At 37.3% G+C, this 12,815-nt stretch overlaps 1 protein-coding gene across 1 annotated transcript in view; it reads right to left on the bottom strand.

Annotated features, from left to right (window-relative positions):
• LOC119878807 (ankyrin repeat domain-containing protein 26-like) overlaps positions 1-12,815 on the bottom strand; it is a 56,452-nt gene that overhangs the window by 30,574 nt on the left and 13,063 nt on the right. The window contains exons 5-8 of the mRNA XM_038589379.1: positions 9,188-9,411; positions 4,387-4,557; positions 2,635-2,668; positions 2,094-2,247 (exon numbers count right to left, since the gene is read on the bottom strand). Of these exons, the coding sequence (XP_038445307.1) occupies positions 2,094-2,247; positions 2,635-2,668; positions 4,387-4,557; positions 9,188-9,411 (583 nt within the window). The remainder of the gene's footprint in view (positions 1-2,093; positions 2,248-2,634; positions 2,669-4,386; positions 4,558-9,187; positions 9,412-12,815) is intronic.

Below are 12,815 nucleotides of genomic sequence, written 5' to 3'. Positions count from 1 at the left end.
AGGAAGACATAGACACGGCCAACAAGCACATGAGGAAATGCTCCGAATCAGGGGCCATCAGGGAAAAAGAAACAACAACCACAATGAGATACCACCTCACACCAGTAAGAATGGGGAAAATTAACAAGACAGGAAACAACAAATGTTGGAGAGGATGCGGAGAAAAGGGAACCCTCTTACACTGTTGGTGGGAATGTGAACTGGTGCAGCCACTCTGGAGAACTGTGTGAAGATTCCTCTAAGACTTAAAAATAGATCTACCCTATGACCCAGCAGCTGCACTGCTGGGGATTTACCCAAAGATCCAGATGCAGTGAAATGCCGGGACACCTGTACCCCAATGTTTATAGCAGCAATGTATAGTAGCCAAACTGTGGAAAGAGCCTTGGTGTCTTTCGAAAGATGAAAGGATAAAGAAGATGTGGTCTATGTATATGATGGATTATTACTCAGCCACTAGAAATGACAAATACCTACCATTTACTTCGACATGGATGGAACTGCAGGGTATTATGCTGAGTGAAGTAAGTCAATCGGAGAAGGACAAACATTATATGGTCTTATTCATTTGGGGAATATAAAAAATAGTGAAAGGGAATAAAGTGGAAAGGAGAGAAAATGAGTGAAAATATCAGGGACGGTGACAGAACATGAGAGACTCCTAATTCTCGGAAACAAACACGGCATGGTGGAAAGGGAGGTGGGCGAGGGGTTGGGGTGACTGGGTGATGGGCACTGAGGGGGGGCACTTGATGGGATGAGCACTGGGTGTTATGCTATCTGTTGGCAAATTGAACTCCAATTTAAAAAATAATAAGATATCAAAAACAAAAACAAAGATTTATCAACACTTGACAAATAAGAAATAAACCTAACTTTTTAAATGACAAAAATTTTGACAGCTCAATGAAGATATACAGATGTTAAATAAGCTCAACATTATCAGTTATTAGGGAAATGTATATTACAACCATAAATGTATATATTTATACACATATATATGTATTTATGTGTGTGTGTGTGTGTATACATATATACACCATACCCATCCATGGCTACGATTAAAAAACTGATCATACTAAGTACTGATAAATATAGATGGAGGAGTTAGAAACCCTCACACACTGCTGGTGGGTTTAGAAAATAGTACAATGACTTTAGAAAACAATTTGGCAGTTTCATAATAAGGCAATATGAAGAGACAGGAGACTAAGAGTGATGGATATGTTAACTGTCTAAATTACAGTTATGGTTTCACATGTGTATATATATGACAAAACTATCAAATTATATACTTCATACACGTGCAGTTTACCTAACTAGGGCTGTTGGAGAAAGAAAGCCTCTATTATATGAAAAACCATCTAAGACAGTGGCTGAGACATGGATGGAAAGATGGATATGAAACCATACAAGATGAAGCTAGTGGCCTATGGTCTTTCACCTCATAGCATTAAGTAGTGATAGCTAAGCTTTAAGCAAGGGGGTAACGTGATGAAATGTAAATTTTTAAAAATGTATAGTAATTACGGTTGCAGTGTACACCAAGATCCTGAGAGGTGGAATGGCAGGGAAAACAGTCCTGAGGTTAGCTCAGTAATCTAGGAGAAAAATAATGGTAACCTGACCTTGGGTGAAGACACAGAAGAGAAGCAGAGTTCACAAACACATCAAGTGTGCCATTCCCACGTGGACAACCATAATGGAAATTATAGTTCTTTTTTTTTTTTAATTTTTATTTATTTATGATAGTCACACACAGAGAGAGAGAGAGAGAGAGGCAGAGACATAGGCAGAAGGAGAAGCAGGCTCCATGCACCGGGAGCCTGACGTGGGATTCGATCCGGGTCTCCAGGATCGCGCCCTGGGCCAAAGGCAGGCGCCAAACCGCTGCGCCACCCAGGGATCCCTGGAAATTATAGTTCTTTGGCTGAGAGTATTCAATAGTTCTCTATTTTAATATAAAACATACTTCTGAGATGAGTAGCTCTATAACTCCTCAGTGTTGTGTGGCGCAGCGCTAGACGAGATGTGCACATATTACTACAACCATATATACAGAAAAAGGCTTTATATTTATACGACGGCCCTACCTTTACAATCCATGCCAAGTTCAATGAGCAACAGGGAACTCTTATAATCAGAGTATTGCAACTTGCAATCCTCTGAAGCTGTTTCAGATGACTGAGTTAAGTCATCAAGATGCTCGTCATCAAGATGCTCCGCAGAATTCACTTGCTTTTTGACCTACAAATAAATAATACTATTTCAAAATGTCATCCAAATATTTATAAAATATACTAAGTGTAGAAAGATGATAAATATCCATCTTTTTATAAAAGCAAAAACATAGGTACTTTTTAAAAGAACTGATTTTTATCAAAAAGACCTTTATCAATAATTGGTGTTTCTGAATAATTTTTTCACAGCAGATGTCTATACAACAAAGGAAAATTTTCATTTTTTCACTATGCGTTTCATAAAGTAATTTTTTTTACCACGGAATAATGTTTCTGATAAATATGAAATATCAAAATAATATAATAAAAATATATCATGAATGAAATAGAATTATAATATAATAAAAATATATCATAAATGAAATAGAATTATATATTTTGTTTGTTTGTCTACCTTGTTCTTTTCCTTAGATGTTTTCTTTGCAGGTCTAAAAAGAGGAAGGATTCTTTTCAGGAAAATATTAAATACTTAAAATACAAAGAATATTTAAAGCATATCTAAGCAATATTAATAGCAATATTAACAAAGTATTAAATTTAGATCAAAATTGCAAAAGTAAAGGAAAATCATAATGTTACTTACATTATTTGATAGGGGTAAATATACCACATTTTTTGTTGTCATTTTCAATAAAAACAAGTTTTCACTAAATCAATTTGGAAAGTGCAAACTGTTTTTTTAATGACATAAGCCCTTTTTAAATAATCGTGATATTAGTGTTTTGAAGTTTTACTGTGCAACTACTATGCATTATTTGGGACAGTTTACATATCCTAAAGGGGTTTTAGGCCTTACACAAACCGTATGAAGTAGGCAATTATACTGGGTATCTTTTCACAGGAAGCAAATGAGGCACAGAAATTCTAAGGAACTTCCCCAAGCCCATACACCTGGTAGGAGCAGACCACCCAGAACTCAAGTCCAGGAAATGTCCCTTCCAAACATGTGTTTTAAAATATGTGGTAAAAGTAAGTTAAGTATTTCTAAGTAATGTGATACCAATTGAATCTATAGTATTATTCCATTTCTAGCTATAATTATTCTAGAAATAATTTCTGAATCTTACATACATTTTTAATTTTTTATTTTTTTAAAAGATTTTATTTATTTATTCCTTCACTAGAGAGACACACAGAGAGAGACAGGCAGAGACATACAGAGGGAGAAACAGGTTCCCCCACAAGGAGCCTGGTGTCGGACCCCAGGATCACGCCCTGAGCCCAAGGCAAGACACTCAACTGCTGTGCGACCCCGGCATCCCACACACATTTTTTAATTAAAACACTTCATACCTAGGCAGTATTGAAAATCTACTTTCAATAAACTAAAGATTTAATTCAGTCTAAAGAAGTTCATTAATGGGCATTCCTTTACTCATTCAAATGTTCATTCATGGATTCAACAATTACTCATGAAGCACACAATATGTGTCAATGACGCTGCTGGTACAGTAACTGTGGCTCTTGTAATTTAGAACTTTATAATCCAAAAGTAATAATCTATGATAGATGAATAGTTTTTCAATTGTAAATAAACATATTGTAAATAAACAAAACCATTCCCCTTTCCCCAGAACCTAAACAAATATTAACTTAATATAATCAGATACTCCAAAGCCCCTCACAAAATCATAGCTATTCATGATACTGTCAAAGGTACTGAATACCTTAAAACCTATCAAGAAATGATTAGTTCTATTCAGAATCGCCTATGTGTCTGTATATTTACTATTTTATATATATATATATATTTTTTTCAATCGATGAAGGAAAGTATCTGAATATTCAATTATATGAGAATACTGCACGGTGGAACTGATTCTAAATAAACAACCTCTTACCACAAAACTCATATCCTAATCTGGGGGTCCTGGGATCGAGTTCTGCTTTGGGCTCTCCACAGGGAACCTGCTTCGCCCTCTGCCTATGTCTCTGCCTCTCTCTCTCTGTCTCTCACAAATAAATACATGAAATCTTAAAAAAAAAAAAGTCACTCCTCCTCATCCTAACCTTTCAAGTGGTGTTTTTGATATACTTGAGTATTTCTTCCCTCAGCCTGTACGACACTATATTACAGTGTTTTACTTATATAATAATCATAGTTAACGTTCCTTCAGAGGGAAATAAAGAATTTATGGGATTTTACCTTCTTTCATCCTGATCCATTTTACTTAGACTGTTGTCATTACTCACTCGTAGTAGACTACCAGTTAGGGAATCGGCCTCCTCAAAGCCTGGTGTAATCACAGATGCTTTTGATGCCCACTTTACATTTTTATCTTTCTTTATTTCCATGATAGACAAACCAGGATCATTACTTAAAACAAAAATCCAGTTAAAATATCCATTAGAAAGCCAATATTTTCTAATAATTTTAATGGTAAGGAATAAAAAAAATTTTTTGTAAACATCTGTTACCCATCTGAATTCATTTATTAATTCATAGAACAGTTATGAAGTGCAACCATATGCAAGGAAATACACATATACAATTATGATACAATGTCATTTGTGGGGACAAAACTGCCTGTGTAGGACCTGTGGAATCAAGTGCCATTCACCAAGGCACGGGGGAAAAGTCTCATCTGCCCATGCATCGGGTAACAGGCATACGCACTACACACCCAGCTGTGGATCCGGCAAAAGCCCATAAATTGGCGCCACCCTCACCCTCACAGCCACCATCTGGGAGCCCCTGGAAAACACTTAGATAATCACCCATGGGGGTAGAGAGTCTTCGTGGAAAACCAGCTTTCCTGTAGAGAAGTTCTAGCACATCACCAGAGCAAAACAATCAGGTTTGGACACATGGGAGCGGTAGTCATTAAAGACTGGAGGAGGTGACTGCTACTTCAAAGGCAAAGACAGCAATGCAAAAGGATATGACAAAATCAAGGAAATATGACACCAACAAAGGATTACAATAATCTTCCTGTAATCAATCTCAGACACGTGGAGATCTGTAATTTATCCAAGAAAGATTTCAAAATCTCAGTCTTAAGGAAATTCAAGGAGCTACCAGAAAACACAAAAAGCCAATTCAGGGGTGCCTGGGTGGGTCAGGCAATTAAGTGTCTGACGCTTGATTTCATCTCAGGCTATGATCTCAGGGTCATGAGATTGAGCCCTGCATCAGGCTTACACTCAGCACAGTGTCCCTCTCCCTCTGCTATTCCCCCCTAGCTCACACACTTTCTCTCGCTAAAATAAATGAATAAAATCTTTAAAAAACAGTTAATTCAATAAAATGAGGAATACACTACATAAACAAAATGAGAAGTTTAATGAATAGCTGGAAGGGCTTAGTCAGTTTAAGTGTCTGACTTGGTTTTGGCTCAGGTCATGATCTCAAGGTCGTGGAATCACCCCCAGGTCTGCTTGAGATCCTCTCTCCATCTCTTTCTCTCTCTCCCCACTTGCTCTTTCTTTCTTTCTTTCTTTCTTTCTTTCTTTCTTTCTTTCTTTCTCTCTCTCTCTCTCTCTCTCTCTCTCTCAAATAAATACATTTTTAAAAATAATTTTAAAGGGACAAAGAAAAAGAAAATGTTTTGGTAACTTGTGCATACTTTTAGCCTAGTATCTAATCCTAATACAAAAAGCTAGATTTACCAACAGAAAATTATATATATTTTTTCATGGACTAAATGCATGCAAGAAAATATTATGAGCATATAGCTATGTAAATTTACAAAAAGACTGAATTTTCCCATAGGAGATTATCGGTTGAATAACTTTAGGGCACTGAAAACAAAAACAAAACCAGCAATTACTGTTTTAAAACTGCCATACAGATAACTCTTCTAGTTAAATTAAACATCCAAAAAAGATGGATCTTCCTGAAAGCAATTATTAAACAATTCTTCTCGACCCAAATTTCAGAAGTAAATCTGTAATTATGGATACGAAATAGCTTTCATTTTGAAAACAGTTAATAGAAGCAACTTTTAAATAGAAAACAACTGGTTAAAGACACCTCAAAGTTATGTTGGCGGGGGAATGCTAACATGCAGCCATGGTAACGAGAACCCATCAGAACCAGTTTTAAATGTTTGTAATGATCAATGCCATCTGTCCTCACTCACTAGCCAACCAATGTCAGCTTCTCCCTCATGAAGTATAGCCAATGTGGGACAAAATCACTCCAATACGCATGCCTTGAATGCCAACCAATCAACAACAGTCTTACCCAAATTACCATGGTGGCTTCAGATGATGACAAACCACTTAATTCTCTGAAAGTCTCCCAAGTCTTAAACTCCACTTTTCCTGAAACTGTATATAGAAAGCGAAGACTACTCTGTCAGAAAAGACTGTAAGTGGCCAGCATAGCTCCCTCTTATTAGTCAGCAGTAAATTCCGACTTCACCTTTATATTTCAGATATTGAGGGCTCATATCCTCTGGCAAAAATGTTTAAAGTCCTATAATAATTTACCACCATATTTCATTTTCCTTAATGAAACATAAATGAAGTTTGCTCTTCCTTTGTTCCATTCTACTATAATTAAAACTAACATAAATACCAGTAAAAGAATAAGTAGCAAGTAACCACAAGATTAGGCCCAAATAATCCACAAAATGCAGATAACGGACAGGTTAAATTGTCAGAATGGACCCATGCCAACCGTTCTTTCTGTTTAAGTGAGAATTGGTATTATGTTAAAAACAATACACACGGTTTAGTTAAACTCCATTCACTCAACAAACATTTATTGAATAGCACTATATATGCTAGAATGTTCTCTAAGCACTGAGGACACGGCCATAAACAGAAAAAACCCTACTCACGAGGATAGTAAACATAGTAACAATAAACTACACAGTATGAGAGGAGAAAAACTAAAGCAGAGAAATCAAATTTCAATGTGTTGTAGCAAAAGGGGTGGTCGAAATACTAGTCAGGATAAACCAAGAAGGGCCTTGCTGAGAAAGTGACCTTGAAGCAAAAACCAGGGAGAAAAAGAGGGAGCAAGGAGTAAGCCATGAGGATACCTGAGAGAAAAGCACTCCACAGAGAGTTTATAACAAGTACAGAGGTATGCCTGAAGTGTTTATAATGAGGGTGGGGGATAAGAATAGTGAGAAATTCAAGTGTGGCTGAACAGAAGGAAAGGGATAGAAAGTAGTTCAAATCAGAGAGACAGAGGGAGGAAAGGATAGGGAGGGACCCGAGATGAACAAGTCACATAAGGCCTTGTAGCTATTAGAAAGAACTTGAGTGAATGGGAGGCCATTAGGTTTTGAGCAGAGGAGGACATAATCTGACTTATGTTTTAATAGATCCACTGTGTTTAGAATTAATGGAAAGTGAATTTTCGAAGATTATATAATATGAAGTCACTATTGAAAAATTTGATGTGGTGCATGTTGAAATATATGCTCTTTAAAATGGAAGAATAAGGGGCGCCTGGTTGGCTCAGTCGGTAAAGCGTCTGCCTTCGGCTCAGATCATGACCCTGGAGTCCCGGGATCAGCCCCACTTCAGGCTCCCCGCTTCTCCCTCTGCCTCTGCCGCTCCCTGCACTCACACACTCTCTCTCTCAAATAAATAATCTTAAAAACATTTTTAAAGGAAAAATAATAGCCTGTATGCAAAGTGCCTGAAAAAGAAGATTCACTGCATTAACAACCTCTTGGTTTATAGCATAGGGATCAAATGTTTATACAGAATATGGGACAAGTTGCCACGTGAAATCTCTTCGTAATAATATTCAGATCAATTTGAGAGTCCAACATTTGAGCACTCGTGCATTGGGAACCAAAACCAAAAACCTAATAATTAGCAGTTTTGTTGGTAATAAGGTAGAGTGCCAGTGTAGCAGGTAACTTCCCTTTGCAACTCAGCAGATATTAAAAGTATTCTAAAGTTATTGTAAGACATCAAACCAAACACTTTAAATATACTTTGGGGGATCCCTGGGTGGCTCAGCAGTTTAGCGCCTGCCTCCAGTCCAGGGTGTGATCCTGGAGTCCAAGGATCGAGTCCCACATCAGGCTCCCTGCATGGAGCCTGCTTCTCCCTCTGCCTGTGTCTCTGCCTGCCTCTCTCTCTCTCTCTCTCTCTCTCTCTGTCTCTCATGAATAAATAAAAATAAAAATTAAAAATTTTAAATTTGTTAAACAATCAAAACCCTGCAGACCTAAATTCATTTTCTCAGATAGTTACATGCTGCATTATTTTATAGGTGTGAAAACTTACTTCCTTATGGATGGAGAGTTAGACTCCCTCCAAGTTTTTGATAGATCATCTTAACATATATATGTAACATGTTTATGTAAGTATTCTTAATATATCTGTCATATTTTATAAATATAATAATATATAATAAATGTTCTTAGAATATGTGTGTCTAAGTGTTGACACAAGTCATGTTTTCCTATAGGATCTACTCCTGGCAATGAAGCCGTTGGGATATAGGGACAGCATATATGAAATTTGAAATGCACTGCTACATCACTCTTCAGAAAGGATTTGTCAATTTTCTTCCTCTCTCTCGCTTTTAAAGATTTTTATTTATTTATTCAGGAGAGACACAGAGTGAGGCAGAGACATGGGCAGATGGAGAAGCAGGCTCCTCATGGGAAGCCTGATGCAGGACTCGATCCCACGACCCCGAGATCACAACCTGAGCCAAAGGCAGACGTTCAACCACTTAGCCACTCAGGTGCAACGGATCTGACAATTTTCACCTAACAACAGTGTATGAGAATGACTTTTTCCTTACATTTGCTAACCTAGGTTATTTTTTTTTTAGTTAAATATTTATCACTATGCCTGCAAAACAATTTGATACCTTACTGGTCTTTGCCTCTTTCTGTTTAGCACCCTGGGTGGAATATCTCTACTAAAAATATAAAATGTGTTAAACATGAACATTAGCTCCAAACAGAATTTGTTTTATAGAAAAATAATAATTATCTACTGTTTAAATATTGCTATAGGCTTACCTATCAGAATCTTCATTCTGCGTAGTAGGAAACAGGTGGTTATCAGTTTTTCCAGTCTTTCTTTGTTGAATTAGTCCAGCAGCAGGAGCAGCAGCAGCAGCAGCAGCAGCAACAGCAAGAGCAGTACCAAGAGCAGGAGCAGCAGCAGCAGCAGCAGCAGCATCATATATGTTTTCTGCTCCTTCCATTTTATTACTCGTGTGCTGCTTCCTTTCTTTTCCAGTCTTGAATGGAAATTTGATAGTTACAACTTCATTCATTAAAAAGAACTTTTTTCATTAATTGTATCATTTGACTCTTTAATGTAATTTTAATCAATAAAACTATCTTGCACTGAACTTTATCATTACGTGTAATTGTAATTTTTGGAAATTCTGCTTCATTTCTGTTGGAATAGAACAACATAATTTTCCAGAATTCCAAAAAGGGCTTTCTTAATTTTGTGTTCATATCTACACTTTGTTACCTAACATTCCCAACTTCACCCCATCTGACCAGCAGATACAAAGAAATAAAAAGACACAAAAATCTGTCCTCTTCCGTCTTTACCATCTGGATTTTGCTTACACTGACAGATTCAAAGGATGTGACATTGTGATGCTCCAGGAACAAAGAGGAAGCTTTCCATTTCTGCACTGAGCTATTCTTTCCCCAACTGCCTTTTATAATTCTTTTTTCATTTGGATCCCAGAGCTATCAAAAAAGTCACAGTGTTCATTAAAATATGTGAACCAAAGTTCACCACAACATAAAAGGAGCAAAACTGATATTAGTGTCGAATTTTGAGAAATGAGTAATGCTCCCCAAATTTCACATTCCATAACCATAAAATTTTATAGCTAGAGGGTATAAAAATAATTATCAACTTTAATCCCATTTTCTATTGATAATGGGAATAAAACCAAAAAAGATTACATGATTTGTCCAAAGTTCCTAAAGTGGCATTACCTAGCATCAAAGAGATGATACAATTCCTTGATGCTGAATCAAATAAATGACCCAACAAGTTTATTAATCAGCTATGCTAAAAGTGTGACTTTGGCATAGTAATTTAATACCTTAATTGGGGATGAGGCGCTTAGCTAATTTTTATTTTAAAGGAGGATATCTCTAGATTTTATTTTTCACCTCAAACATCAGTTTTCTCCCTTAGAGTCAAATACTGAAGGTTTGCTGAAAATCTATGCTACCTACATGATAAAAGTCGTATGTGTCAAAATATATCATACTTTATTAAACAAAATGTAAAGGTTTGATTCAACAAAAACACCTGAGAATGATGATTAAACAAACACATATATGTGTATACACACACACACACACACACACGTGGACACCTGGGTGGCTCAGTCAGTTAAACATCTGCCTTTGGCTCAGGTCATGATCCCCGGGATCTAGGATCAAGACCCGTGCATCAGGCTTCGTGCTCCGCCAGGAGTGTGCATCTCCCTTTCCCTCCTACACCTGCTCCCATTTGTGTTCTCTCTCTTGGTGTCAAATAAAATCTAAAAAAAAAAAAAAAAAAAAAATTTTTTTTTTTTTTTTTTAATGTAGAGGAGATGCCTGAGTGGCACAGTTAGTTGGGCCTCCATCTCTTGATTGCAGTTCAGTTCATGATCTCCTGATCATGGGATTGAGCTCCGCTTCAGGCTCCACCCTCACTGGGGAGTTTGCTTCTCTTCCCTTTCTCTCTCCCTCTACCCCCTTCACCCTGCTCACACACTCAAATAAATAAGTAAATAAATAAGTAAGTAAGTAAATAAATAAATCCTAAAAGAAAAAAAGGAGTCTGTTAAACTTTATCCCAAGAAGGTAGTAGGAGATGAAGAGGGACACTCTATCATACTAAAGGATCTCTCCAAAAAGACGACCTAACAATCATGAATATGTATGCCCCAAATGCAGGAACTGCCAAGTATAACAATTAATAACCAATGTTAGGACATACTTAGATAATAATACACATATACTTGGTGACTTCAATCTAGTGCTTTCTACACTCGATAGGTCTCCTAAGTACAACATCTCCAAAGAAACAAGCGCTTTAAATGATACACTGGACCAGATGGATTTCACAGATATTTACAGAAATTTACAACCAGACGCAACTGAATACACATTCTTCTCAAGTGCACATGGAACTTTCTCCAGAATAGGCCACATACTGGGTCACAAATCAGGTCTTAAACGATACCAAAAGATTGGGATTGTCCCCTACATATTTTCAGACCATAATGCTTTGAAACTAGAACTAAACCACAAGAAGAAATATGGAAGGATTTCAAACACGTGGAGGTTAACACCATCCTGCTAAACGATTAAAGGGTCAACCAGAAAATTAGAGAAGAATTAAAAAGATTCCTGGAAACTAATGAGAATGAAGATACAACCGTTCAAAATCTTTGGGAACAGCAAAAGCAGTCCTGAGGGGGAAATACATCGCAAGACCAGCATCCGTCCCCAAACTGGAAAGAACTCAATGCAAAAGCTAACCTTGCACCTAAAGGAGCTGGAGAAGGAACAGCAACGGAAACCTTCAACCAGCAGAAGACAATTAATAAAGATTCGAGCAGAACTCAATGAGATAGAGACCAGAAGAACTGTGGAACAGATCAACAAAAACCAGGAGTTGGTTCTTTGAAAGAATTAATAAGACAGATAAACTATTAGCCAAACTTATTAAAAAGAAGAGAGAGAAGACCCAAATTAATAAAATCATGAACGAGAGGGAGGGATCACCACCAACACCAAGGAAATACAAACGATTTTGAAAACTTAGTATGAGCAGCTTTACGCCAATAAATTAGGCAATCGAGAAGAAATGGGTGCATTCCTGGAAAACCACAAACTACAAAACTGCAACAGGAAGACATAGAAAACCTGAACAGGCCAATAACCAGGGACGAAACTGAAGCAGTCATCAAAAACCTACCAAGACACAAAAGTCCGGGGCCAGATGGCTTCCCAGGGGAATTCTATCAAACGTTTAAAGAACAAACCATACCTATTCCACTAAAGCTGTTATGAAAGATAGAAAGGGATGGAGTACTTCCAAAGTCGTTCTATGAGGCCAGCATCACCTTAATTGCAAAACCAGACACAGACCCCACCAAAAAGGAGAATTATAGACCAATACCCTTGATGAACACGGACACAAAAATTCTCAACAAGATACTAGCCAACAGGATCCGACAATACATTAAGAAGATGATTCACCATGACCCAGTGGGATTTATCCCCGGGATGCAAGGCTGCTTCAACACTTGTAAAGCAATCAATGTGATTCATCATATCAGCAAGAGAAAGAACCAAGAACCACATGATCCTCCCAATAGATGCAGAGAAAGCATTTGACAAAATACAACATCCATTCCTGATCAAAACTCTTCAGAGTGTAGGGATAGAGGGAACATTCCTCAGCATCTTAAAAGCCATCTACGAAAATATCGTTCTCAATGGGGAAACACTGGGAGCCTATCCCCTAAGATCAGGAACAAGACAGGGATGTCCACTCTCACCATTGCTATTCAACATAGTACCAGAAGTCCTAGCCTCGGCAATCAGGCAACAAAAAGAAATAAAAGACATTCAAACTGGCAAAGAGGAAGTCAAACTCTCCCTCTTTGCA

The sequence above is a fragment of the Canis lupus genome, unplaced genomic scaffold, assembly GCF_011100685.1.
Source record: "Canis lupus familiaris isolate Mischka breed German Shepherd unplaced genomic scaffold, alternate assembly UU_Cfam_GSD_1.0 chrUn_S1931H2130, whole genome shotgun sequence".
NCBI lineage: Eukaryota > Metazoa > Chordata > Mammalia > Carnivora > Canidae > Canis > Canis lupus.
This window is presented reverse-complemented; position numbering and strand designations above follow the sequence as displayed.